Raw genomic sequence first — 23,979 nt, forward strand, 5'->3', positions numbered from 1 at the left:
TCACTGCTGCTGATCTCTCACTGATAATCTGATCTGTGGCTCTTACTAACTGGTGATCCCTCTCTTTTACGATCTCTTCCTCTTACGATCACTCTCTATATCTCCTCCTCCTGCTGCTACTTCCTCCGTCATATTTATACGGCATCCTGGGGGTGGAGCCTACGGCGAACGTCACAGACTCCCGAGGTTTCTAGACATTCTTAGATGAATCTAGACAAGGTATTGCATCCGAAATCGCGGTTTTTCTCATGTAACATTGGCGCGTTTTTGCGCTCCACAACACGCCCGACGATTCTAGAACAGCCACGAGGAAAAGACGCCTCCAACACGGGCGCGAAAACCTCCTTACTGCCAAACTTCTTGAAAATGCATTCTCCTTTCCTTTATCTTCCTTTGCTATGAAGCAATTACCATCACATTGCGGTTCTACATACAAAAATAGTTCAAGTTACGAAAGGTCGTTGCTGTCAAGTCCCGAGATTCGCCCGGACCACCAAAAACAATTTTAAAACTCCCGCGCCGCCATCTGAGTAAACTCGCCATCATCCTCCCACTCTCCCATTGGTTCCTGATGCTAGTCACCGCCGTAAGATCCTGCTCTCCTATTGGTCAGCATCTACCCCTTGTGCTCTATGTATTCTATTGGTAAAAGGATGCTGTAAATTGAAAAACTTACTCATGCAATACATTTAATTAAAAAAATTAGGTAAAGATAGAATAAAGAATAGAAATGAATGGTTATTATACTGTTTGGTAGTTTCAGTAGTTGAAGAGAGAGAATGAAAATTTGATTATAGTACGTACTGTGTGCTAGGTGAAAGTGGTTGCTTGGCAATCGTTCGGTACTCGTAAGTGCTGCGCGTAAACAGAAGTTTGGAAGCTTTTTTTTTTTGTTTGATTGTTTATTATAGTTAATGGTTACTTAATAATTATTTGAAATGAGTACATGCAATATATTTAATTAAAAAAATTGTGAATTAGATATCATAAAACATAAAATAAATCAGACTGCTATTCAGACTGCTATCATCGAGGCCAACAAATACCTATTTTCTAGAATTCTTCTTCTGTTTTAATATTACATAAATGTTTCATTATAGCTGTCAGTAACTCGGTATCTCCATTAGGTAAAGATAGAATAAAGAATAGAAATGAATGGTTATTATACTGTTTGGTAGCTTCATTAGTTGAAGAGAGATAATGAAAATTCATGGCTTTCTGTGTGCTAGGAAAAGTGATTGCTTGGTGATCGTTTGGTACTCGTAAGTGCTGAATGTAAACAAAAGGTGGGAAGGTTTTTTTTTTTTTGTGTGTGTATTATAGTTAATGATTAATTAATAATTATTTGAAATGAGTACATACTGATTATTTATACATTTTATTGGCATATTCTAAGCTTTTAGCTTCTTAGGTTTAGATGTCAGAATCATAGACTAGGCTACAGTAGCAACTGCTAACATAGGCTAGGCTTATTGCTAAGGGACATATGCTAAAGTCCGAATATATACAGTATAAATGGGATTGAACATTACATGCAGTTGAATATTACTCATGTATGTACAGTATTTTATCTTTTTGGAGTCATATTTCTTCCATCGGATCGGCGTCGTAACCCTAGAACATGTGTTGTAAGCCTGGAAGGTTCAAGATACAAAAAGCTCATGATACGAAGGCCGCCTCAGAATGGATTAATTTCATATGTTGAGGTACCACTGTATTAAATTCATAATAATCATGATTTATTAACACTGTTTTTTGTAAAAAGAGAGTATACGTTCGAGTTTCACCTCTGACATTCTCTTGCTTTTACGTTTATCTTTGTTTCGGCAAAATTTTCATCATTTCAAAGAAGAAAATAAAAGGAAAACATCTCGCTAACATACAGAAGAAAATTCGCTATAATAAGCAGAGTTAGTGGAGGAGAGAGAGAGTTGCGTAGGAAGGAGTGGCCTGTCTTGCCTGACGCAGGGCCCCAGGCTACGATATATGAGCAAAGGGATCATCATTTATGATTAAATTATGATAAATAAAAGAGTTTTGGTTTATTAATACACAAAAAAGAAATATACATTCATAATAATCATTAAATATTTATTAACATTGTCGTTATAAAAATACGAAGAAAAACTTTGAATGCCCGTATCTCAAAACTATACTTTTTGACCTTCAAATTCTATCTTCTCACTTAGTTTTATAGCTATAGCATTGAAATTTAGTATATAACTGAAAGACATTATAGAACAATCAGCTAAGAGCCCTTTTTTTCAATTTTTGTTTTGTCTTTTTTTTTTCCTGATTTATAGGGTTTATTTTTTTACCATAATGAAAACTTCATACCTAGCAAAAAATGACTTTTAGAAAAAAACTCTTCATTTGATTGGAGGTCTACATCAGGTCTATATATGGTAGTAATCACAGTTCTTAATATTAAATATCAAGGGAGGAGATAGAATTTGAAAAATGGTTATTTTCGGGATAAATCACCCTGGCGTCACAAAACTGAAGTTCAGAGGCGAAAATCACATGCTGTTTGGAGATGTCCCAAGTCACCTTATTAAGTGGTATGAGTGTCAAAGTCCTGTCCTTAAAAAATGCCATTAGCCAGCCAGCCCCCTCAATAAAGTGGCCTGGGACATCTCCAAACTGCATATGATTTTTGCCTCTGACATTCGGTTTTGTGACACCATTGCGATTTATCCCGAAGATAACAATAAGTATAGTTGAGAGAGATATGCGTTCAAAGCTTTTCTTTGTATTTTTACAAAGGCATTGTTAATAAATCATGATTATTATGAATTTTATATTCCTTTTTGGGTATCAATTTAATCATAAATGAAGATCCCTTTGCTCAAAGATCGTAGCCTGGGTCGCTGTGTCAGGCAAGACAGGACACTCCTTATGTAACACTCTCTCCTTCACTAACTCTGCTAATATCGCTGATATCATGATCTGAACTCTTATTAGAGCGAATTTTCTGCTTCTAATGTTAGCAAGATGTTTTGCTTGTCTTTTCTTCTTTGGCATGATGAAAACCTTGCAGAAACAAAGAAAAACAAACGCAAAAGCAAGCGAATGTCAGAGGTGAAACTTGAATGTGTCCTCTCACTCTCTCTCATGTTTCTGCTCGCACTGAAGGGTGTAAAGCTCAGTCTTCCCATCTTGTGACTCGTGGAATCTCTACAGATACCATTGCTCACAATTTGCTTGATAATAATTATCAAAATTTACGGTAACAGAAGAATTAACAGAATAAATACGCATTTTTCTATATGGATCAATGTTTTTGGCTTATTGAGTATGATGTCCCTGCCTACATGATTTAAGGTAGAAGAGACTCTTTAGCCTTGGCAGGCAATTCATTTATGAGGTAGGCAACCCTTCTAAGAGAAGGTATCTGAATACACACCTTGCTCTCCACCCTTGGACTGTGTTATAGCCTTGGACTTGTACCATGGCCTTCTAAGGTCTTGGGGTTTGAGTTCCCTTGCCTGAGGGTCCAATCAAGTATTTATCCTCTTTTTCATTCACTTTCCTTTTTTTCAAATGTGTAGGACAAGCTGATGAGAAAGCAAAAGATGCTCGGTGGATTATCAAGAAAGTGCCTTCGTCTTTAATTAATCTTTTCCTTTTGAATGTTTCATTTCTAAATCCATCCTGACTATCCTCCCCCAGCTGTTGTGGCAAACCAGGTAGATTTCTTTTGCCTTATAAGTGTTGTAGCCCCAACTTGTTGACCAGTTGCTTCAGGCACTGTTTTCAATGATATATGGTCAGGTTTATTTATGCTCTCAACAGAATTTTTTTAATTATGCAAATACTATTGCTGATGGTATTGCTATTTATTGTTCTGTTGAGTTTTCCAATGTTACTGCTGTTACAAGTTTATTTATTAGTTTTGATTCATATTTCATGTTGTTAATTTCAATTCTTTCAGAAGACATTGAGCTGAACCCTCAACCTGTTACTTATTACAAAAAGAAATATTCAAAGCTTAAGTTAAAATTTTCTTGATCTCCACAGTTGTGCCTATAAATACAATTTGTTTTTATCCGAGACTCTTGTTAGTAACAAGTCAAAGGTCAAGTTTTTAAACCCAGGACTTGATGGCCCTAATTTTATTTATCGTTGTAATATCCCACACGCAAAAGGTATATACTCTAAATCTGGATGACCTATTTATCATCAGAAAAGTGTAGAATGTAGTTGCCATGAAGTTCTTTGTTTGAAAATTTTCAATAAGTTCTACAATGTCTATGTATTTGCTGTTCACCGTAATCCAAAGATCAACGAATCTATATATGTAACATGACAGTCTTTTTCTTTTGGAGAGGATTAGTATGACTCAGTCACAAGATTCAAAAGATTCATTTGTTATTTGTGGAGACTAATGCAAAGCAAAGTGAGTGGCTACATTCAAATTCCACAGATCAACATGGCCAGTCTGCTCAGCAGATCTGTGTATCCTCTGCTGTTGTCCAGCTAATTGAGGAACCCACATACTTTTTCTGGTAATAGATTAGACCAAATATTCACAGATGTCCGATCTGGTGTGAAGTCCAAGGTCTGTGAATATATAGGAACTTCTGATCATTGCACCACTAAGATGGCCATATCTGTCAATCGGTATATTTCTAATTGCACTACAGTAATACATTGATATACAAGTATAATTCATCCCCAGACCAAGCTCTTAAGTCAATTTGCTCGTATCTCAATTCAATTTTTCCCATATGAAATAACTGACAAAAATTTAATCCGTTCCGGCCCTCTAAAAACACCCAAATCAACGATAATAACAATGGAAAAAACATGTTTATAACTGCTAAACTGTAAAGACATACTTTACACGCACACACAAAATGATATAGTAAACGATTACTACTGTGATATGAAATCAAATGTGGTTTTATTATGAGTTCTTACCGTCAAGACAGACGATAGCAGCTAACGGTGGTGTGTGTGGAGGAAGAGGGAAGGAGGAAGGGAGAGAGAGGTGGACGGTACTGTATTTAATACATTTTTGTAACTTACACATTATAGTTAAGCCTTTGGAAGCCTTTGTGCTCTTGATAGCATGCTTCTGTTTGAGGATTGTTCATATTGTCAATATAGTCCACTTGTAATCGTGTGCCAACTCAATCATGTGGACACCACGCTCATGTTTCTCGATAATTTCATGCTTCATCTCCATGAACATCGTCATGCACTTTTTCTTCTCACTGCCAACTTTACCACTTGCTTTCTTATGACCCATCACTTATTACAAAGAATGTTCACAAATACAGTGAAAATCACGTAAATAACGCAAACACAACAGAGGAGATACTTGGGAGATGTGTACGGAAGTCGATGACCACGTGAACTGAATGAATGAAGCGGGTTTAGAGTGCTCCCAAACGCTCTGCCATCTAGCGTTGGCATCTGTAAGCGTGCTCATATCTCAATGCAAAATTTTGCTCGGAGGCTGGCTCATATCTCGAAATGCTCGTATGTTGAGGTTTTACTGTATTGGAAAAATGGTCTAGTTGAAACCCAGAGCCAATTGGGATCTTATCACTGAAGCTTGTCAGGCAGATACTTCAGATACTAGTATATCGGAAAAATGGTCTGGTTGAAATCCAGATCCAATTGAGATGTTATTGAAGCTTATCAGACAGGTACTTTAGAAACTATATTAGATCTTGATCCCAAAAAGAGGTTAAATGAAGTGCTTATGGCTACTTCAATTAGATTTGTACCCAGAGTGGTCATCAAATTTAGGACAAATGACCAGCCATGGCTTCATGATACATGTAGACAAGCTTATCATGCTTATCATGACAAATATGATGTTTTTATAATAAAACAAAGTTTTAATTATACCTACCCAGTAATTACGTAGCTGTAGTTTCTGTTATTCGCAGCAGTATAGATTCAAAATTCGTGGTAGCGACACCGATAAGTGTGTAAGTGACACAGTCTCGGGCCCCCCTAGCGAGAAGGTTAGGAACAACACAGCCAATTAGCTCATTCCGTTTATGCTTATGTCCATCAGCGGGGAGGAGGGAGGGCTCTGATCATGTAATTACTGGGTAAGTATAATTAAAACTTTGTTTTATTATAAAAACATCATTTTTAATTATGCAACTTACCCAGTAATTACATAGCTGACTCCCACATTGACAGGAGGTGGGATAAATGGACTTACTCTACTCTAAAATGTTAAGTCATGTAATGAATTAGAAATAGATAAGTTGCTAGCATTGAAACAATGCTTGTTTTTCCTTGTTAGTTAAGAGAGCTTGCAGTAGAGACTACCTCTGGTTGGTGCTCAACTTAACCTGTAGTGGCGCGGCAGTAAAGCCGAGGGTCGCCTCTACTTAGGGGGAGCCTTGTAGCAAGGGTAATTCCAATTGCTCACAAGGACTACAATTTTCCCTTGCCCTGGGCACAGTACCATAAAAAAAACAACCAGATTATTATGTCACCTACACTCGAGTAAAACCCACAACCCGTCCACTATGTGTCGGGTGCTCTGGGTACACTGTACCCTCTTGGCTCCCTAAACTTCGATCTTTCACTACCAGGAGAAGGTTCGGACAATAGGAGGGAATCCTATGCTTCCTTCCTCAATACCATGACAGTAATTAAAATTTTCAAGGTACTGCCTAAATTAGCAATTTTCCAAAAATTTATCTTACGCCATGAGAAATGATGAATGATCACACTACCAGTAGGTCGAATGCAAAATGGACGTATGAGATATATAGCTCTTAAAAGCTAATGAGGTAGAGATTGTACTTAATATCATTAGCTTTGCTAACAAGATGTAAATGCTTCTCTTGAATCTGAGTCTCAGAAGAAAAAGACCATTAGGGTAAATGGCAAGATGTCCTAATCCGAGGACGAGACGCATATGTCCTCGCCATAACATCTTGGGTTAAATCTGGTCTGGACTTCTGGTTCTAGGAAATACCACCGAGTTCCATTCTTCTCCCTGCAATAAAGCACTTCCGACTGATAGAACAGGGTTTGCACTTGACTGTAGTTGCCGTCCAGAGTTCCTATCAGAAGGATCTAGTTCTGCTAAAATACAACACAGTGGAAAGATTTTGCTTCTTGCAGTTTAATTAAACTGCCGGGATGCTGAATTTCCCTTGTATGAACTTGTTAGGATTCTGGTGTGGTTCCTGTCTGTCCATAGCAAAAGGGTTCTTGCTGCTTCACAGAGAAAAAAATGTGTTCCTCCCTGTTTCTTGATGTAAGGGAGGGCTGTCCGAGCAGACAGTTACTACTTTATTGCTGACCAGGTCCGCAAACTTGCGATAGCACCCGGTGGATAGCCGTCAATTCTTTCAATTGAAGTACCACTGTCTATGGAATGTCCCCAATAGTACTCTGTCTCCCCAACCTGGATTGGACGTATCTGAATAGAATACCAGGTTGGGGCTCAGAGGAAGAATGGACTTCCCTTCTAATAGCCTGTCTTCTGATCTCCACCAAGACAGGTCCTCCTTTACTTCAGATGTTCCCTGGAACACAATTGAGTCTGGAAATTTTTCCCTTTCCAGTTATCTTTAGGAAGAGCTGGAGATTCCTCATGTGAAACTGCCAGATGACACGAACTGTTCTATAGAGGCTAGGGTGCCCAGCAGGCTCCTCCATTCCTTTGCTGAGCAATCTTGAAGGGCTAGCAAATGGTCCACCTACTGAAGGCACGACTCCACTCTTTGTGGAGATGGAAAAGCCCGAAAGCATCCGAGTCTATCCTCATCCCCAAAAAGACAAAATCCAAACGGGAGACTAACTGGACAAAAACATTCAAAGTGCTCACCTCTAACAAGGGCCTCAAGCCCCCCCCCCCCCGAGGCCTTGGGGGATTACTAATAATCAGTTATAAAATCCGGGAGTTAGTAGGCTACTAATAACTCTAAGGCATGGCCTTCTTCTGCAAGTGACGAAACTTCTCTTGACTGGGCAATAAATGTCTGAATTCTGAATTTCCAGAGTAGGCTAAAGCTATTGGAGAGCTGAATAAGGGTGGAACGCCTTCTCTCAACATTATACAATCCAAGGTTCTGCTCCTCTTGCTTCCCAGTTCATTCAAATTGGCAGAACCTTTCCCTTCCAGGTGCCCGGACGACTGCCTCTTCACTTCTTAGCAGGGATTTGGAGGAGGATTTCCTAATGGTTCGAAGGTTGACATGTCCTCTTCCCCCGATCAAGGGAATGACCTAGAACTTCCCTTGCCATGAAAGAGCTGAGCGCATGTGGAAGGAGAAGGGTGTGAGCTAGTAGTGGTAACAAGAGAATACTTGGTTGAGTGAGAGAGAGATAAAGTCCGGGGTTCACTTCATCTGGAGTTCAGAAGCAACCTGAATCACTGCATCCTCAGGAAAAAGGTGTTTACTATCCAGAGGAGGGTAAAGAGGCATATCCCATATCCTTCTTATTTCTATTTTCAGATCTTGATACTTATCCATTTTTTCCCTCTCTTTCTCTTCAACTCTGGTGTCCCATGGTATTGCGACATCAATGAGTGATACTTTCTTCTTGACTTTGTCAATCAACGTCACGTCTGGTCTGTTTGCACATATCACCCTATCCGTCCTGATACCATAGTCCCAGAGGATCTTTGCGTGATCGTTTTCTATCACATCCCTCAGTTGGTGCGTCGTACCACTTATTACTGCAAGGTAGCTGATGTTTCTTGCACAGGCTCCAGTGAGGCTTTTGCCACTGAATCATGCCTCTTTTTGTACTGGTTCTGTGCAAGTGCCGGGCATTCGCTTGCAATGTGGTTTATGGTTTCATTTTTCGTATTGCACTTCCTACATATGGTTGAGATGTTATTTCCGTCTATCGTTCTTTGAACATATCTGGTTCTTAGGGCCTGATTTTGTGCCGCTGTTATCATTCCTTCAGTTTCCTTCTTTAGCTCTCCCCTCTGTAGCCATTGCCATGTGTCATCGCTGGCTAGTTCTTTAGTCTGTCTCATGTATTGTCCGTGCATTGGTTTGTTGTGCCAGTCCTCTGTTCTGTCTGTCATTCTCCTGTCTCTGTATATTTGTGGGTCTTCGTCTACTTTTATTAGTCCTTCTTCCCATGCACTCTATAGCCACTCGTCTTCACTGGTTTTCAGATATTGCCCCAGTGCTCTGTTCTCGGTGTTGACGCAGTCCTCTATACTTAGTAGTGATGGACTCCTAAGGAGACAGGATGCAACCCGGAACCCCACACTATAAATACCACCCAGTCGAATTGGAGGGCTGTGATAGAGCAAAAAAAAAAAAAAAAAAAAAAAAAAAAAAAAAAAAAAAAAAAAAAAAAAAAAAAAAAAAAAAAAAAATAAAAATAATAATAATAATATGGCCTTCTCTTGTTCTTTGGCAGACAATTGTCACTGCAGCAGGGTCCTCCTGAAGCTCCTCGTGCTTAGTTCTCGCTGGGCGGTAGGGTCGTGTAGCCTGAAGAATGTATATTCTGGAAGAAGACCCTCTTTTAAACAAATTCTGTTGAATAAAATGGCAGAATTCAGCAAATTAATCTTATATATTATCTTTTCTATTTATTTATTACTCACTTTTCTGGCTCTGCGATACTTTGTAATAATGGTCCAATATTCATATTAGGAATACAGTGGACCCCCCGTATTCGCGTTCTCCGGATTCGCGGACTCACACATTCGCGGATTTCTCTCGGGAATGTTTCCCTTTCGCATTATTCGCGGAAAATTCGCGCGATTAGCTTTCGCGGTATTTTCTATGAGAAATATCCACAAATTCCTGGTTTCTGTGATCAATTTCATCATAAAATGCACTTTTTGTGATAAAACTATTAAAAAAACCAAGTACGAAAATTTTTAGTGGTTTTTCTTAAGTTTTAACTAACAAAATAGGCTGTTTTTAGCGCTTTTATAGGGGTTCCAAACATTCGCGGATTCTAACTATTCACGGGGGGGTCTGGTACGTATCGCCCGCGAATACGGGGGGAACACTGTAAGGCTGAAAGTGGTATTTTATTCAGAACAGGCTTTATTAATCAAAGACTGGTATTATCAGTATACTAGTATTATCAGAATACTGGTATATGGGAAGGGGTTCTTCTGGTTCAGATCAAGCAGGGGTCGTTGTCGGTGTTGGTATCATTCTGTAGGATTCGAGCCGCTATAAATATCAGCATGCAGACACCATCTCTTCACTTCTACTGCTAACCAGCCAAGAAGATGACCTACGAGAAGGTTGAAACGTCGCGATAAGCCAGAGCTATACCAGCAGCAGTAATACCAGCTGAACACCAGAGACGACCCCAGCCTGACATTGGCTTCTCTTTAGGAATGATACCAACACCGACGACGACCCCTGCTTGATCTGAACCAGAGGAACGCCTTCCCATATACCAGTATTCTGATAATACCAGTCTTTGATTAATAAAGACTGTTCTGAATAAAATACCACTTTTAGACAATTATTGTGAAGTATCGCTGAGCCAGAGAAGCGAGTAATAAGAAAAATAGAAAAGATAATATATAAGATTAATTTGCTAAATTCTGCAATTTTATTCAACAGAATTTTTTTAAAAGAGGGTCTTCTTCCAAAGTATACATTCTTCAGGCTACATGACCCTACTGCCCAGCGAGAACCAGGCACGAGGAGCCTCAGGAGGACCCTGCTGCAGCGACAATTGTCTGCCAAAGAACAAGAGAAGGCCACACTCGTCGAGGAGAAGGACAGCCTATATTCTGAATGGGAAGACCTCCACCGTCGCACGGACCCTGTAGCAGACCCCCCTCGTGCCTCGGCAGACAACCTCCAAGAATGTGGGCAACGCAACAACATCACCGATTGCTTTCATCGCTTGGGAGAGAAAGATGCTGAAAAGAAGAACAAGACAGTAACTAAGAAGCTTGTCGACCTCAACGGGGGCAAGATACGCCTCACACAAGGGCGTGAAGAGTACATCAACCTCCCCAACCATGTCCCTACACCTGAAGAAGACAAGATCCTACGGATGGGCCTTAACTGCCACTTCATCACGCAGCCGAGGCCGATGGATAAACGACTAGAAATCGAATATCTCCTCAATGGCATCCAAAAGCAAGAAGACCTTGGGAACCTACGGACGACTGACGCCCTTCAACCACTTCTGCTTGCCGAGGCCCTCACAGACCGTGGAACTACCGCAGAGGTATCATCACCCGTGACCTGAGGGAAGCAGCCAAGCAGTTAAGGAAACGAGAGGACATCAGTGTACGTAGGGCGGACAAGACTGCCGCCTTCGTATTCATCCAGACCAAAGAATATCATCGGAAAATAGAAGAAATCCTAGCAGACACCACGAAATTCAGCAGAATCACCAAAAACCCAGTCGACGACATCAAACGTGAGGCAAATCGGATCATAGAGACAGTCAATGCCACCTCTAACGCCCTTCATCTACCACCTATCACGGGCAACCATAACCTGGGGTACATCTACAAGAAGGTCAAGACTCATAAGCAAGGGAACCCCCTCCGCCCAATTATTAGCCAGATCCCTGCCTCTACGTACCTGTTGGCCAAGAAGCTTAACACCATTCTGACCCCGTACGTCCCGGACACCTACTGCTTGAAGTCATCAGCTGAGTTCCTGGAAGCCCTACAAGTAACGCCGCCGGAGGATGTATCGCTTCAATGGATGTGGAGTCTTTATTTACCAACGTCCCCGTCGATGAGACCATTCAAATAATCTTGGAAAAGGTATACGGGGACACCGATACACCACCCTTAAACATCCCTGAACATGCCCTTGGAAATCTGCACTAAGAAGGCCCCCTTTTCCGACCACTGCAGTCGCATAGACACCCAGATCGACGGGGTGGTGATGGGTTCTCCCCTTGGAGTCCTCTTTGCCAATTTTTACATGGGCACCGTCAAAGAGAGGGTCTTCCAGAATTCCAGCAAACCAAGGATGTATGTGCGCCAGATCGATGACACCTTCGTCAGCGCCGATTCCTAGGAAGAGATAAAGCAGCTGCGACGTGCATTTCATGATCACAGCTGCCTTTCCTTTACCATAGAACACTGCCAAGACCGCCGCCTCCCCTTCCTCGACGTCTTTGTCTAAAAGCAAGACACCCGATTCCACACGAACGTTTACACGTAGCCGACGAACCTGGGTATGTGTATGAACGGAGAGAGCAAGTGCCCTGAGAGGTACAAGCACTCCACCATCAGCGCTTCGTCAGGAGGGCCCTCTCGCACTGCTCTCCCTGGAGCGACACACATAGCGAACTGGAACGAACGGCCCAGGTCCTCGTCGACAACGGACACACTAATCGCGCCGTTGATGCTGTGATAGCAAAAAGTTGAAGATTGGTACCTCCAGGAACCCCGCCCCGACATCCCAGAGCCCATCAAGCTTTTTTACAAAGGGCACTTTCCCCGAAGGTATAAGGAGGACGAGCAAGCCCTCAAGACCATCATAGAGAGAAACGTCACCCCCACCAATCAGGACAAGACCATTAATTTAAGAATATATTATAAAACGAAGAAGACAAGCAGACTGGTGATGAGGAACAACCCAGCAGCCCCTCTGCAGGATCCCTTGAAGAAGACGAGCGTGGTCTACCGATACACGTGCCCCATCCGAGGATGCCTCAGCAAATACATCGGCATGACCATCATGCGATTCTCCAAGAGAATCTCCTGCCATTCCCAAGAAGGAGCCATTTATAATCACGCCAGGACTCCCCATAACGTAAGATTAAAAAGGAGCGATATTGTACCTAATATCGAAATAATTGACCAAACACTGATCCCCGATGTTTACAAATCCTGGAAGCCCTTCATATAGGAAAGGAGAAACCTAATTTGAACATTACTCAAGAAAAATTTCTCCTCCCTACCGCCGCCCGAAGATCAGCAGCGAACGACCACCCAAATATCCAGGGGCACCAGCAGGATGATAGGATTCCTACCGCAGGTAGGACTCCTGACATTCATTCCCTGATACACTACTATACCTCTCACACGGCTGCATCCCAGCAACCATCGACGAGATATCCAATACATCGCCCCAGACCGGCTCGACCAATGAGAACGCAGCTCTAGGATTCGAGCCGTTATAAATATCGGCATGCAGACACCATCTCTTTATTTCTACTGCTAACCAGCCAAGAAGATGACCTACGAGGTTGAAACGTCGCGATAAGCCAGAGCTATACCAGCAATAATACCAGCTGAACACCAGAGACGACCCCGGCCTGACATTGACCTCTCTTGAGGAATGATACCAACACCGACGACAACCCCTGCTTGATCTGAACCAGAGGAACGCCTTCCCATATACCAGTATTCTGATAATACCAGTATACTGATAATACCAGTCTTTGATTAATAAAGCCTGTTCTGAATAAAATACCACTTTTAGCATTATCCCTAATATGAATATTGGACAATTATTGCAAAGTATATTACTGAGCCAGAAAAGCGAGTAATAAGAAAAAAAATAGAAAAGATAATAAATAAGATTAATTCGCTGAATTCTGCCATTTTATTCAACAAAATTTGTTTAAAAGAGGGTCTTCTTCCAGAATATACATTCTTCAGGCTACATGACCCTACCGCCCAGCGAGAACCAGGCACGAGGAGCTTCAGGAGGACCCTGCTGCAGCGACAATTGTCTGCCAAAGAACAACAACAACAACAACAACAACAACAACAACAATAATAATAATAATAATAATAATAATAATAATAATAAATAAATAATAAAATAATTAATAATAAATAAATAATAATATAAATAAATAATAATAGTAATAAATAATAATAAATAATAATAATCATAATAATCTAATAATAATAATAATAATAATAATAATAATAATAATAAAGTCATAATTTTTGACAAAAGTTTAGAGCAAAAGTAGAGATTTTAATTTTGAAATATAATTAACAGTGTCATAATCAGCAATTTCCTATTTAATTATTTGAACAGTGGTGAAGACAATCCATAAAAAACGACTAATTTCTAAATGATTACAAGCCAAGAAAGATTTCTCTGGATTTTCTAAGAGAAGTATACTGGAGCTGTGCTATGTAAATTGCCAGTAAAGCTCATCATCCAACCCTAGCCTAAGAAGAGAAGTGTTGGAGCTGTGCTCCACAAATTTCCAGTAAAAATCTATTTAGACTGTTTAATTTTAACCAGAAGAAATACATAATTAATAATAAGCCCATAAGAGAGTCTGAAGCTCACTAAGTTGGCACGAATATAGATAATGAACAAGCTTTCGGACACAAGGATAAAAAAATCCCTAATTCAAAAAATGCTATCACATCCCTACATTTCACCTAAAAAAACTTCCACAGATAGACATCAACAGGTGCCGTAAGTCTTTCTCCAATAAAAAGCACCATTTTTAAAAGTGAATACTATAAAGAATATTTCCTTACCTGGTCTACCAGGCTCTGCATCACACGTTCCGTCACTGGATATCGTAACTTTACTTTCCGAAACAGGAAGTTCCGCTCATAATACTTGATTAGGTCTACTAAGCTGTCAAAAGTGGCAGTACCTATTGTGAAGAGTTGGTCCTCCTGTCTCACACGACAGTGTTTTGTTCGTCCATCAACCCTGAAATTTTTTTAATTAATTAGATTATGCTCGATCCTGCTAAAAACTTCAAATCAATAACAACCATCTCGATCCTGCTAAAAACTTCAAATCAATAACAACCATTCATTTAAGCAATTGTTTATGTAAAAAAAAAATGAAAGACATTATGTAGTTTGAAAGATCAATGATATGTTCAATAGTTTTGACTCCTTCATTCATCCACAAACCCTGAAAAATTCAATTAACTGTCCAAAGTCAATACTTCTAATCATGGGTTTTGAATAAAAACACTTATCTACCAATCAGAAAGTCTAAGTTTACATTCTCTCATCAAAACACAGCTATGGACCTCAGCTTAATACATGGATCTAAAAAGAAAGCTGCAAGGTAGAATGAACTCTCCTTCATTCTTACATAATTTTTTAATTTATAAACTAAAATATGACAAATTTTCTAAGTCAATTTGCATTTTTCATAGCTACAAACCTGAGGTCTTAGCAATAAGATAATTTTCTAGCGCCTAGCTGGATCTGGTTAAACAATCGGAGATGAAAAGGCAAGGAATCTGTGAGATCTGGCAAAATGTGCATATATTGGGTGAAAACTGATCAAAGACCATGCTCACACACTTTTGCATTTAGTCTTTCCAAACCCACGATGTCATAAGAAGACAGAGGGGCAGCTGAGGTGGGCAATAAAATGCTAAAACCTCAGGTTTGTGGCTATGAAAAATGATATTGTTATGATACAATAAAGTTTTATACATACTTACCTGGCAGATATATACTTAGCTATAGACTCCGTCGTCCCGACAGAAATTCAAATTTCGCGGCACACACTACAGGTAGGTCAGGTGATCTACCGCCCTGCCCTGGGTGGCAGGACTAGGAACCATTCCCGTTTTCTAATCAGATTTTCTCTCTTCCATCTGTCTCCTGCGGGGAGGCTGGGTGGGCCATTAATCGTATATAGTATCTGCCAGGTAAGTATGTATAAAACTTTATTGTATCATAACAATATCATTTTTATACATTCAACTTCCCTGTCAGATATATACTTAGCTGATTGGCACCCTTGGTGGTGGGTAAGAGACAGCTAACTACTGAAATAGACAGGTACAAATAAAACCTTGGTTCCTACCTGATTAGGCGGAAGACTTCGTGGCTACTGCCCAGGAGTCTGCTTCGCCTCAAGAGCCTCCAGCAAGATAGTGATCTTTAGCTAAGAGTTCTTGTGGGTCTGTCAATGGGGTCTTATCCACTTACTCAGCAGAGCCTAAATGGCATTTGTCAAAGGGTGCTAATCCACTAACATGACAACACACCTGCTTTAAAAGCATATTCAAGGAGCACAACACCGATCCCGACCACCTGATCCTAACACCCAGGTTAGTTCTAAAGATTGTAAGGAGTATCCCCAAACTCCTGACAACAACCAATAACTCGAAACCACAATACACGCACACAAAATAGTACAAAAAAAAAAAAAATTTGTACACCCTCCTTTGTCAGATACTCCCCAGTTCCTTCTGACAAAAGGCGACGGCCGCCTGTGTGACAACTAGCGCTTCTGCCAGCAGAAAACCAAGAACACATCTAACTAGAGGGCTTACGTACACACACATAATCTAAGGATCAGTATTTGCTCCAAGTCCCAGCACCGTATCTGCCGAGACAAATTGACCGAGAGAGAAGCATTTCTCATAAGTTACCCTGACATCCTTCAGGTAATGAGATGCCAAAACTGAATTGCATCTCCAATATGTCGCTTCGAGGATATCCTTCAGTGACATATTCTTTTGAAAGGCTAGTGACGTAGCAACTGCTCTTACTTCATGAGCTTTAACTCTTAGAAGTTTGAAGGAGTCATCTGGGCAATTATTGTGAGCCTCAGTAATAATACTTCTTACAAAGAAGGCTAAGGCGTTTTTCGACATGGGTCTTTTCGGGTTCTTTACAGCACACCAGGGACCTTGTTGACAACCTCCCAGCTGCTTCTTTTTACTAAGGTAAAATTTAAGAGCTCTGACCGGGCAAAGAGACCTTTCTATCTCTTTACCTACAAGGTTAGACAGGCCCTTCACTTCAAAGCTCCTGGGCCATGGCTTTGAAGGGTTCTCATTTTTCGCCAGAAACAATGTCTGGAACGAACAGATAGCAGCATCTCCTTTAAAGCCAAAACGTGAATCTAGAGCGTGTAATTTGCTCGTTCTTTTGGCTGTAGCGAGGGACAACAGGAATAAACACTTCCTAGTAATGTCTCAAAAGGAGGCAAGGTGTGGAGGTTCGAACTTATCCGAGGTCAGGAATCTCAGGACCACATCCAGATTCCAGCTCGGAGTTCTCGGAGTTCTAGACTTTGAAGTCTCGAATGACCGGATCAGATCGTGAAGATCCTTATTTTCAGCTATTTCCAGGCCTCTATTCCTGAAAACGGCTGACAGCATACTTCTGTATCCTTTGATGGTGGAAACAGAAAGGTGCAATTCCTCCCTAAGGAAAAGAAGGAAATCGGCAATGTTGGTCACAGAGGTATTGGAGGAGGACAGCTTCTTCGACCTGCACCATCTCCTAAAGACTTCCCACTTCGATTGATAGACTCGCAACGTAGAAGACCTGCGGGCTCTAGCAATAACGCTTGCAGCTTTGCGAGAAAAGCCCCTCGCTCTGACGAATCTTTCGATAGTCGAAAGGCAGTCAGAGCGAGAGCGGGGAGGTTTTGATGATACCTCTCGAAGTGGGGTTGTCTGAGCAGATCTGTTCTGTTTGGAAGAGATCTGGGGAAGTCCACCGTCCACTCCAGTACCTCTGTGAACCAATCTTGAGCGGGCCAAAATGGGGCTATGAGTGTCAACCTCGTCCCCTTTGAGGCCACGAACTTCCTGAGCACTTCCCCCAGGATCTTGAATGGGGGAAAGGCGTATGCATCCAGGCCCGACCAATCTAGGAGAAGGGCGTCGACTGCGAACACTCTCGGATCCTCTACTGACGAGCAGATGATGTCTATCCTCTTACCTTACAGACCTTACAGTTCGTTTGGGTTGCCCCAGGTCCCTCAGTGTGAGGCACCTCTAATGTCTACCAGAGAGTTTCTAGTACATCTTCCGGTATATTTTGCATCTTCCAATCTTGGATGGTCTGGGATGCAGTTTAGATATTTGTCGAGCTTATTCTTAAACACATCTACGCTCACTCCTGATATATTCCTCAGATGAGCTGGCAACGCTTTGAATAGACGCTGCATTATCGATGCTGGTGCGTAGTGGATTAATGTCCTGTGTGCTTTCCTTATTTTTCCTGGTATAGTTTTGGGCACTATTAATCTACCTCTGCTTGCTCTTTCTGATATTTTTAGTTCCATGATGTTTTCTGCTATTCCTTCTATCTGTTTCCATGCCTGAATTATCATGTAGCGTTCTCTTCTCCTTTCTAGACTATATAATTTTAAGGATTGTAGTCTTTCCCAGTAGTCAAGGTCCTTAACTTCTTCTATTCTAGCTGTAAAGGACCTTTGTACACTCTCTATTTGAGCAATATCCTTTTGATAGTGTGGGTACCATATCATATTGCAATATTCAAGTGGACTACGAACATATGTTTTATAAAGCATAATCATGTGTTCAGCTTTTCTTGTTTTGAAGTGCCGTAACAACATTCCCATTTTTGCTTAACATTTTGCCAAAAGAATTGCTATTTGATCATTGCATAACATGTGCCTATTCATCATCACACCAAGGTCTTTAACTGCTTCCTTATTTGTGATTGTCTCATTATTAGGTCCCCTAATGCATATAGCTTTCCTTCTCTGTCTCCAAAATTTATTGATTCAAATTTATCAGAGTTAAATACCATCCTATTTACTTCTGCCCAATCATATACTTTGTTAAGGTCTCTTTGTAGAGCGTTCCTATCTTCATCACAATTAATTTCTCTACTTATTCTTGTGTCATCAGCGAAACTACTCACTACCGAATCCTTAACATTACTGTCTATGTCTTCAATCATAATAACAAACAGTATTGCAGCTAACACCGTACCTTGTGGCACACCGGATATTACCTTGGCTTCATCCGATTTCTCATCATTTGCAATAACTATCTGTTTTCTGTTGTGTAAAAATTCTTTTAACCATCTTCCTACTTTATCCACGACATTGTGTTTTCTAATTTTCTTCGCTAATATATTATGGTCTACTTTGTCAAAAGCTTTTGCAAAGTCTAGATAAACCACATCTGTTTCATTTCCGCTTTTCATATTTTTGAATATGTTCTCACGGTGGACTAACAATTGGGTTTGTGTACTTTTTCCGGGTACGAAACCATGTTGTCCTATATTAAACAAATTATTTTTTATTAAATGTTTCATAATATTTTTCTTCATTACCCTTTCATACACTTTCATAATATGTGATGTTAGACTCACAGGCCTATAATTACTTGCCTCTAGTCTTGATCCTCTTTTGAAAGTAGGGGTAATATATGCTAATTTGTGCTCATCATAAATCTTGCCTGTATCTACACTTTGTCTTAATAATATTGCAAGTGGCTTTGCGATAGAATGAACTACTTTCTTTAACAAAATAGCAGGAATTCCATCAGGCCCTGCTGCAGCTCCATTTTAAATTTCATTAATAGCCTGCACAATATCAGCTTCATTAATATCTATGTCAGCTAAATATTCACTATTTTTGTCCCTTACTTGGAGAGGAACGTGGCGAACAGGTCTATGTGAGGCCTCCCCTACAGAGACCAAAGTCTTTGACACACTTCTGAGTGGAGGGTCCATTCTGTGGGAAGGACCTGGTTCCTCCTGCTCAGTCTGTCTGCTCTCACTTTCCTCTCTCCCTGGACAAATCTCGTAAGGAGGGTTATATGTCTCTCCTCTGCCCAGACCAACAGATCCCTCGTCAGTTCGAAGAGGGAGAACGAATGAGTCCCGCCTTGCTTTCGTATGTATGCCAGAGCGGTGGTGTTGTCCGAGTTGACCTGGACCACCCCGTCTCTGACTACCGACTCGAAGCACTTGAGGGCAAGGTGTATGGCTACGAGTTCCTTGCAGTTGATGTGCATGGCACCTGTTCCTTTGTCCAGGTGCCAGACACTTCTCTTGCTCCTAGAGTTGCTCCCCATCCCGTCTCCGAACCGTCGGAGTACAACACTTGGCTTGGGTTCCGAATGGCAAGGGACAAGCCCTCGTTCTTTTTGAGAGGGGGCAACCACCACTTTAAGTGATCCTTCACTTCCATTGGGATCGGGAACGAGTCTGACAGTTGCCCTGTTTTCCAACTCCAGACTTTTTTTAGGAAGAATTGCAGGGGGCGAAGGTGAAGTCTCCCTAGGGAAAAGAACTGTTCCAGCGAGGAAAGGGTCCCCAGAAGGCTCAACCATTCCCTCGCTGAACTGTGTTCCTTCTCTAAGAAATTCGAGACTTTTATAAAGCCTCGCATGAGTCTCTCCTGCGAAGGAAAAACTAGAAAACCTTGAGAATCCATCTGAATCCCCAGATAAACCAGGTTCTGGCTGGGGATCATCTGAGACTTCTCGAGGTTGACGAGTAATCCTAGAGACCGTATCAGGTCTAATGTCAATGTCAGGTCCTCCAAACACTGGCTCTCTGATCTGGCCCTGATGAGCCAGTCGTCCAAGTAAAGGGAGATGTTTATTCCCTTTAAATGAAGTCACTTTGCTACATTTTTCATCAGGTTCGTGAAAACCTGAGGAGCTGTAGACAGGCCGAAACACAAAGCCCTGAACTGATAGATCTTGTCCTTTATCATGAGTCGAAGGTACTTCTTCGACGAAGGATGAATGGGAACGTGGAAATAGGCATCTTGTAAGTTGAGGGAGACCATCCAATCTCCTGGACGTAGGGCTGCCAGAACCGATGCAAACGTTTCCATGCGGAACTTTTCCTTTTCCACAAAACGGTTTAGCGCACTTACATCTAGAACTGGTCTCCACCCCCCCGAAGCCTTCGCGACTAGAAAAAGGCGATAGTAAAATCCCGGGGAGTGGGGATCCTGCACCAGCTCGATGGCCCCCTTGTTCCACATCTGTTCCACCATCTGAAGGAGCGTATCTCTCAGAACAGGGTCTTTGTATCTCGCGGACAGTTCCCGAGGAGTTGAAGTCAGGGGAGGTCTGTCCTTGAAGGGGATGATATATCCCTTCCTCAGAACCGACAGCGACCAGGAGTCTGCTCCTCTCAGGGCCCAGACCGGTGTTTGGAGAGTCTGAAAGTCATTTTCCCTTTTTAAAGGGCCAGAAGGCTAACCTTCCTCGCTTGTCCGAACTCTTCCTTTTGGCAGGGGGTCATGTAGTATGACCTCCACGAAAGGGCGGCTGAGGCGGACGAGTATCTTTCTTTGCAGCAGTGGTAACAGGTCTGTTCTTCTTCGCTGACTGTACAAGAAGGTCTTGAGTCGCCTTCTCAGTCAGTGAGCGAGATATATCCTTCACTAACTGAGAAGGGAACAGATGATCAGATAACGGAGCAAAAAGCAAAGCAGTTCTCTGGGTAGGAGAAACAGCCTTCGTCAAAAAGGAGTTAAAAACTGCTCTCTTTTTTAGAATACCCGTTCCAAAGAGGGAAGTCACTTCTCCTGAGCCATCTTGGACCACTTTGTCAATGCATGCCAGAATGCTATGAAGCACTTCTGGGCTGAGACCCTCTGAGTCTTGGGTCTTCTTTGCCATAACCCCAAGGGACCAGTCCAGGAAATTAAACACCTCCAACATGTGGAAAAGTCCCTTGAGGAGGTGGTCTAACTCCGACATGCCCCAAGTCGTTCGAGCCGATGATAAGGCGTGTCTCCTGGAAGAGTCGACAAGACTCGAGAAGTCTGACTCCGGCTGATGCAGGGAGAGACAGGCCCATGATCTCTCCTGTCTCGTACCAAATGCCTCTCCTCCCTGTCAGTCTGGCGGGAGGCATGCAAAAGACAGTCTTTCCCAATTCTTTCTTAGAGTTTATCCAAGAACCTAGAGACTGGAGTGCCTTCTTCATTGAAATAGCTGGTCTCATTTTCAAGAATGAAGAGGACTTAAGAGACCTTAGTACTCGAACAGAGCGAGCGAGGAGAAGGAGGGGCGGCAGGACTCCGCGAATCTCCGTATTCCTGGAGTAATAAGGCGGTTAAAATCTTGTAATTGGACAGTCCTTCACTCGCTGGAGACTCGTCTTCTGATATATCTTCCAGCTCGAGTCCAGCTACAGGAGACTGATCTCATTTGTCGGATAAGTCCTCTGTAGATCTCGCTCGGTCTGAAGGAGAAGGGCTTCTATCCGGGGAAGGGCTGAGCAACATCGAAGCTCTATGTCCTAAAGCATGAGAACTGGAAGACTTCTCTAAAATGCCGCAAGTAGTTTCAGGTTCCGCAGAATGCTGAAGATCAACAGCGGGAGAGCGCCTGTTAGGCGAAGAACTCCTGGCAGGCGCCTCACGCCTGGTTTGCTCGTCATGCCTGGTTAGCGCCTCGCGCCTGGCTGGCGCCTCGTGCCTGGCTAGCACCTCGCACCTGGCAGGCTCCTCACGCCTGGCTGGCTGCTCGCGTCTGGAAGGCGCCTCGCGCCTGCTAGGCTCCTCGTGCCTGGCTGGCGCTTCTTGTCTGGATAGCGCCTCGCGCCTGGAGAGTTCCTCTTGCCTGGAAGGTGCCTCCCGCCTGGCTGGCGCTTCTCGCCAAATAGGCTCTTCTAGATCTGAAGAAGACCCCTCATCTGGAGGAGCTTGTTGTCTGCTTGAGAGCGGAACACTCCCAGGTGGAGGAGGAAGATCGGACACACCTTCACGCTTCTTGGAAGATTGCGGATCAGCAGACAGGAACTCTGGCGCCTCGTGCCTGGAGGGAGGAACCTTTGAGCGCCCAGCGGACCTCTTGATAGGAAGAGAGGTATCCTTCCTACGAGGAGGTTCCTTGGAGAGTACTCCAACCAAGGAGGAGATCTGCTCCTGCAAATTTAGGAGGATTTTAGTGGTAGTCACATCCCTGTCCTTGTCAGAAGGAGGGGAGGGCAATCTGGAAGGCGCCTGGGGCTCCCTTACCGCAACGGGGGTCAAAAAAGCTCTCTTGATTACCGAGGGCGATTCTTCTGGGAAGCGCTCGGGACTTGAATCAAGAGCAGGCGCTTTCCAGTTCCTCTTTAAGGGGCGAGAAAGATCTGTGTCTTTCCACCCGCGCCTAGGTGACGATGACTCTGATGATGAGAAGCACTCACGTAGGACGCTTTTTCTATAGCGATCCCTGGCAGTCTGAGACGATACAGAGCCTGCCGAAGGGATGCCTGACTGGTGGGGAACCTCCACAACCTCCGTACGGCTTTCGACATTCCTTCTCCTCTGGGCCAGGGAGCTTGGAAGAGGTCTAGGCCTGGGAGCGTTGCAGAGCCAATCAGACGCCCCCTCCACTACACTGGGGACACTCACATCACTGTCCACTGTTACGTCATAACCACTTTGCTTACCTTCTAATGCCGCCATTTTGACCTGCATTCTTTGAAGGGCACCCTTCAGATCCGCAATCTCCGTTGCTGAATCTGTAGGATTAGCAATGGGTGAAGGGGCTGATACAGAGGGAGAAGGATTAATTATTGCATGAGGGGAAGAAGCTACAAAACTAGATACTAGCTCGTTAGACCTAGATCTACTTAGGCTTTTGGAGGAAGCCTTCCTCACTCTATCCCTTTCTAGCTTCCTCAAATAAGAAGTTAGAGTCTTCCATTCTTCAGCACTAAAACTCTCGCACTCTTTACAGTGTTAGCAAAAGAACATTCATACTTTCTACAACGCCTGCGTACAGTGTGAGGATCTACTGAAGCCTTTGGCATCCTCACCCTGCAGCCCTCATTCACACAAACTCTCACAACAACACTCAAGTCAGACATCATCAGAAAAATCCAAAAGCGAGTTCAAGAAAAAAGTTTACGATAGCGTATGCCAATACAACGATCCAAGTACGTCACCAAAAATCGGTCAAGAAGATCAATTGCGATGAAAAATGAAATCCAGTCAGGAGGTACCAACAACAATGTTGACAGTACCGGCGACAGAGAAAATCTGATTAGAAAACGGGAATGGTTCCTAGTCCTGCCACCCAGGGCAGGGCAGTACATCACCTGACCTACCTGTAGTGTGTGCCGCGAAATTTGAATTTCTGTTGGGACGACAGAGTCTATAGCTAAGTATATATCTGAGAGGGAAGTTGAATGTATAAAAATACAAATTGTTTTAGAAAATTTGTCACTTGTTCATACGCGAACAAACCTTCAGACTTGACAACAGGATAGACTTATACTTGGTGGGAGGTAAAGACATCCTAAACCAGCTGGGGGCCAACCCACCAGTCCAACTCCAAAAGAAATATCTACAGGATAGGGGCTAATGCCTGTGAGAAGCTAGATAAACT

The 23,979-nt window shown here is 42.4% G+C and overlaps 1 protein-coding gene across 1 annotated transcript in view; it reads right to left on the reverse strand.

Annotated features, from left to right (window-relative positions):
• Nucleotides 1-23,979, reverse strand: part of LOC135220808 (1-phosphatidylinositol 4,5-bisphosphate phosphodiesterase gamma-1-like) — a 511,068-nt gene that overhangs the window by 174,146 nt on the left and 312,943 nt on the right. The window contains exon 16 of the mRNA XM_064258319.1: nucleotides 14,417-14,597. Coding sequence (XP_064114389.1) covers nucleotides 14,417-14,597 — 181 coding nt within the window. The remainder of the gene's footprint in view (nucleotides 1-14,416; nucleotides 14,598-23,979) is intronic.

The sequence above is a fragment of the Macrobrachium nipponense genome, chromosome 2 (assembly GCF_015104395.2).
Source record: "Macrobrachium nipponense isolate FS-2020 chromosome 2, ASM1510439v2, whole genome shotgun sequence".
NCBI lineage: Eukaryota > Metazoa > Arthropoda > Malacostraca > Decapoda > Palaemonidae > Macrobrachium > Macrobrachium nipponense.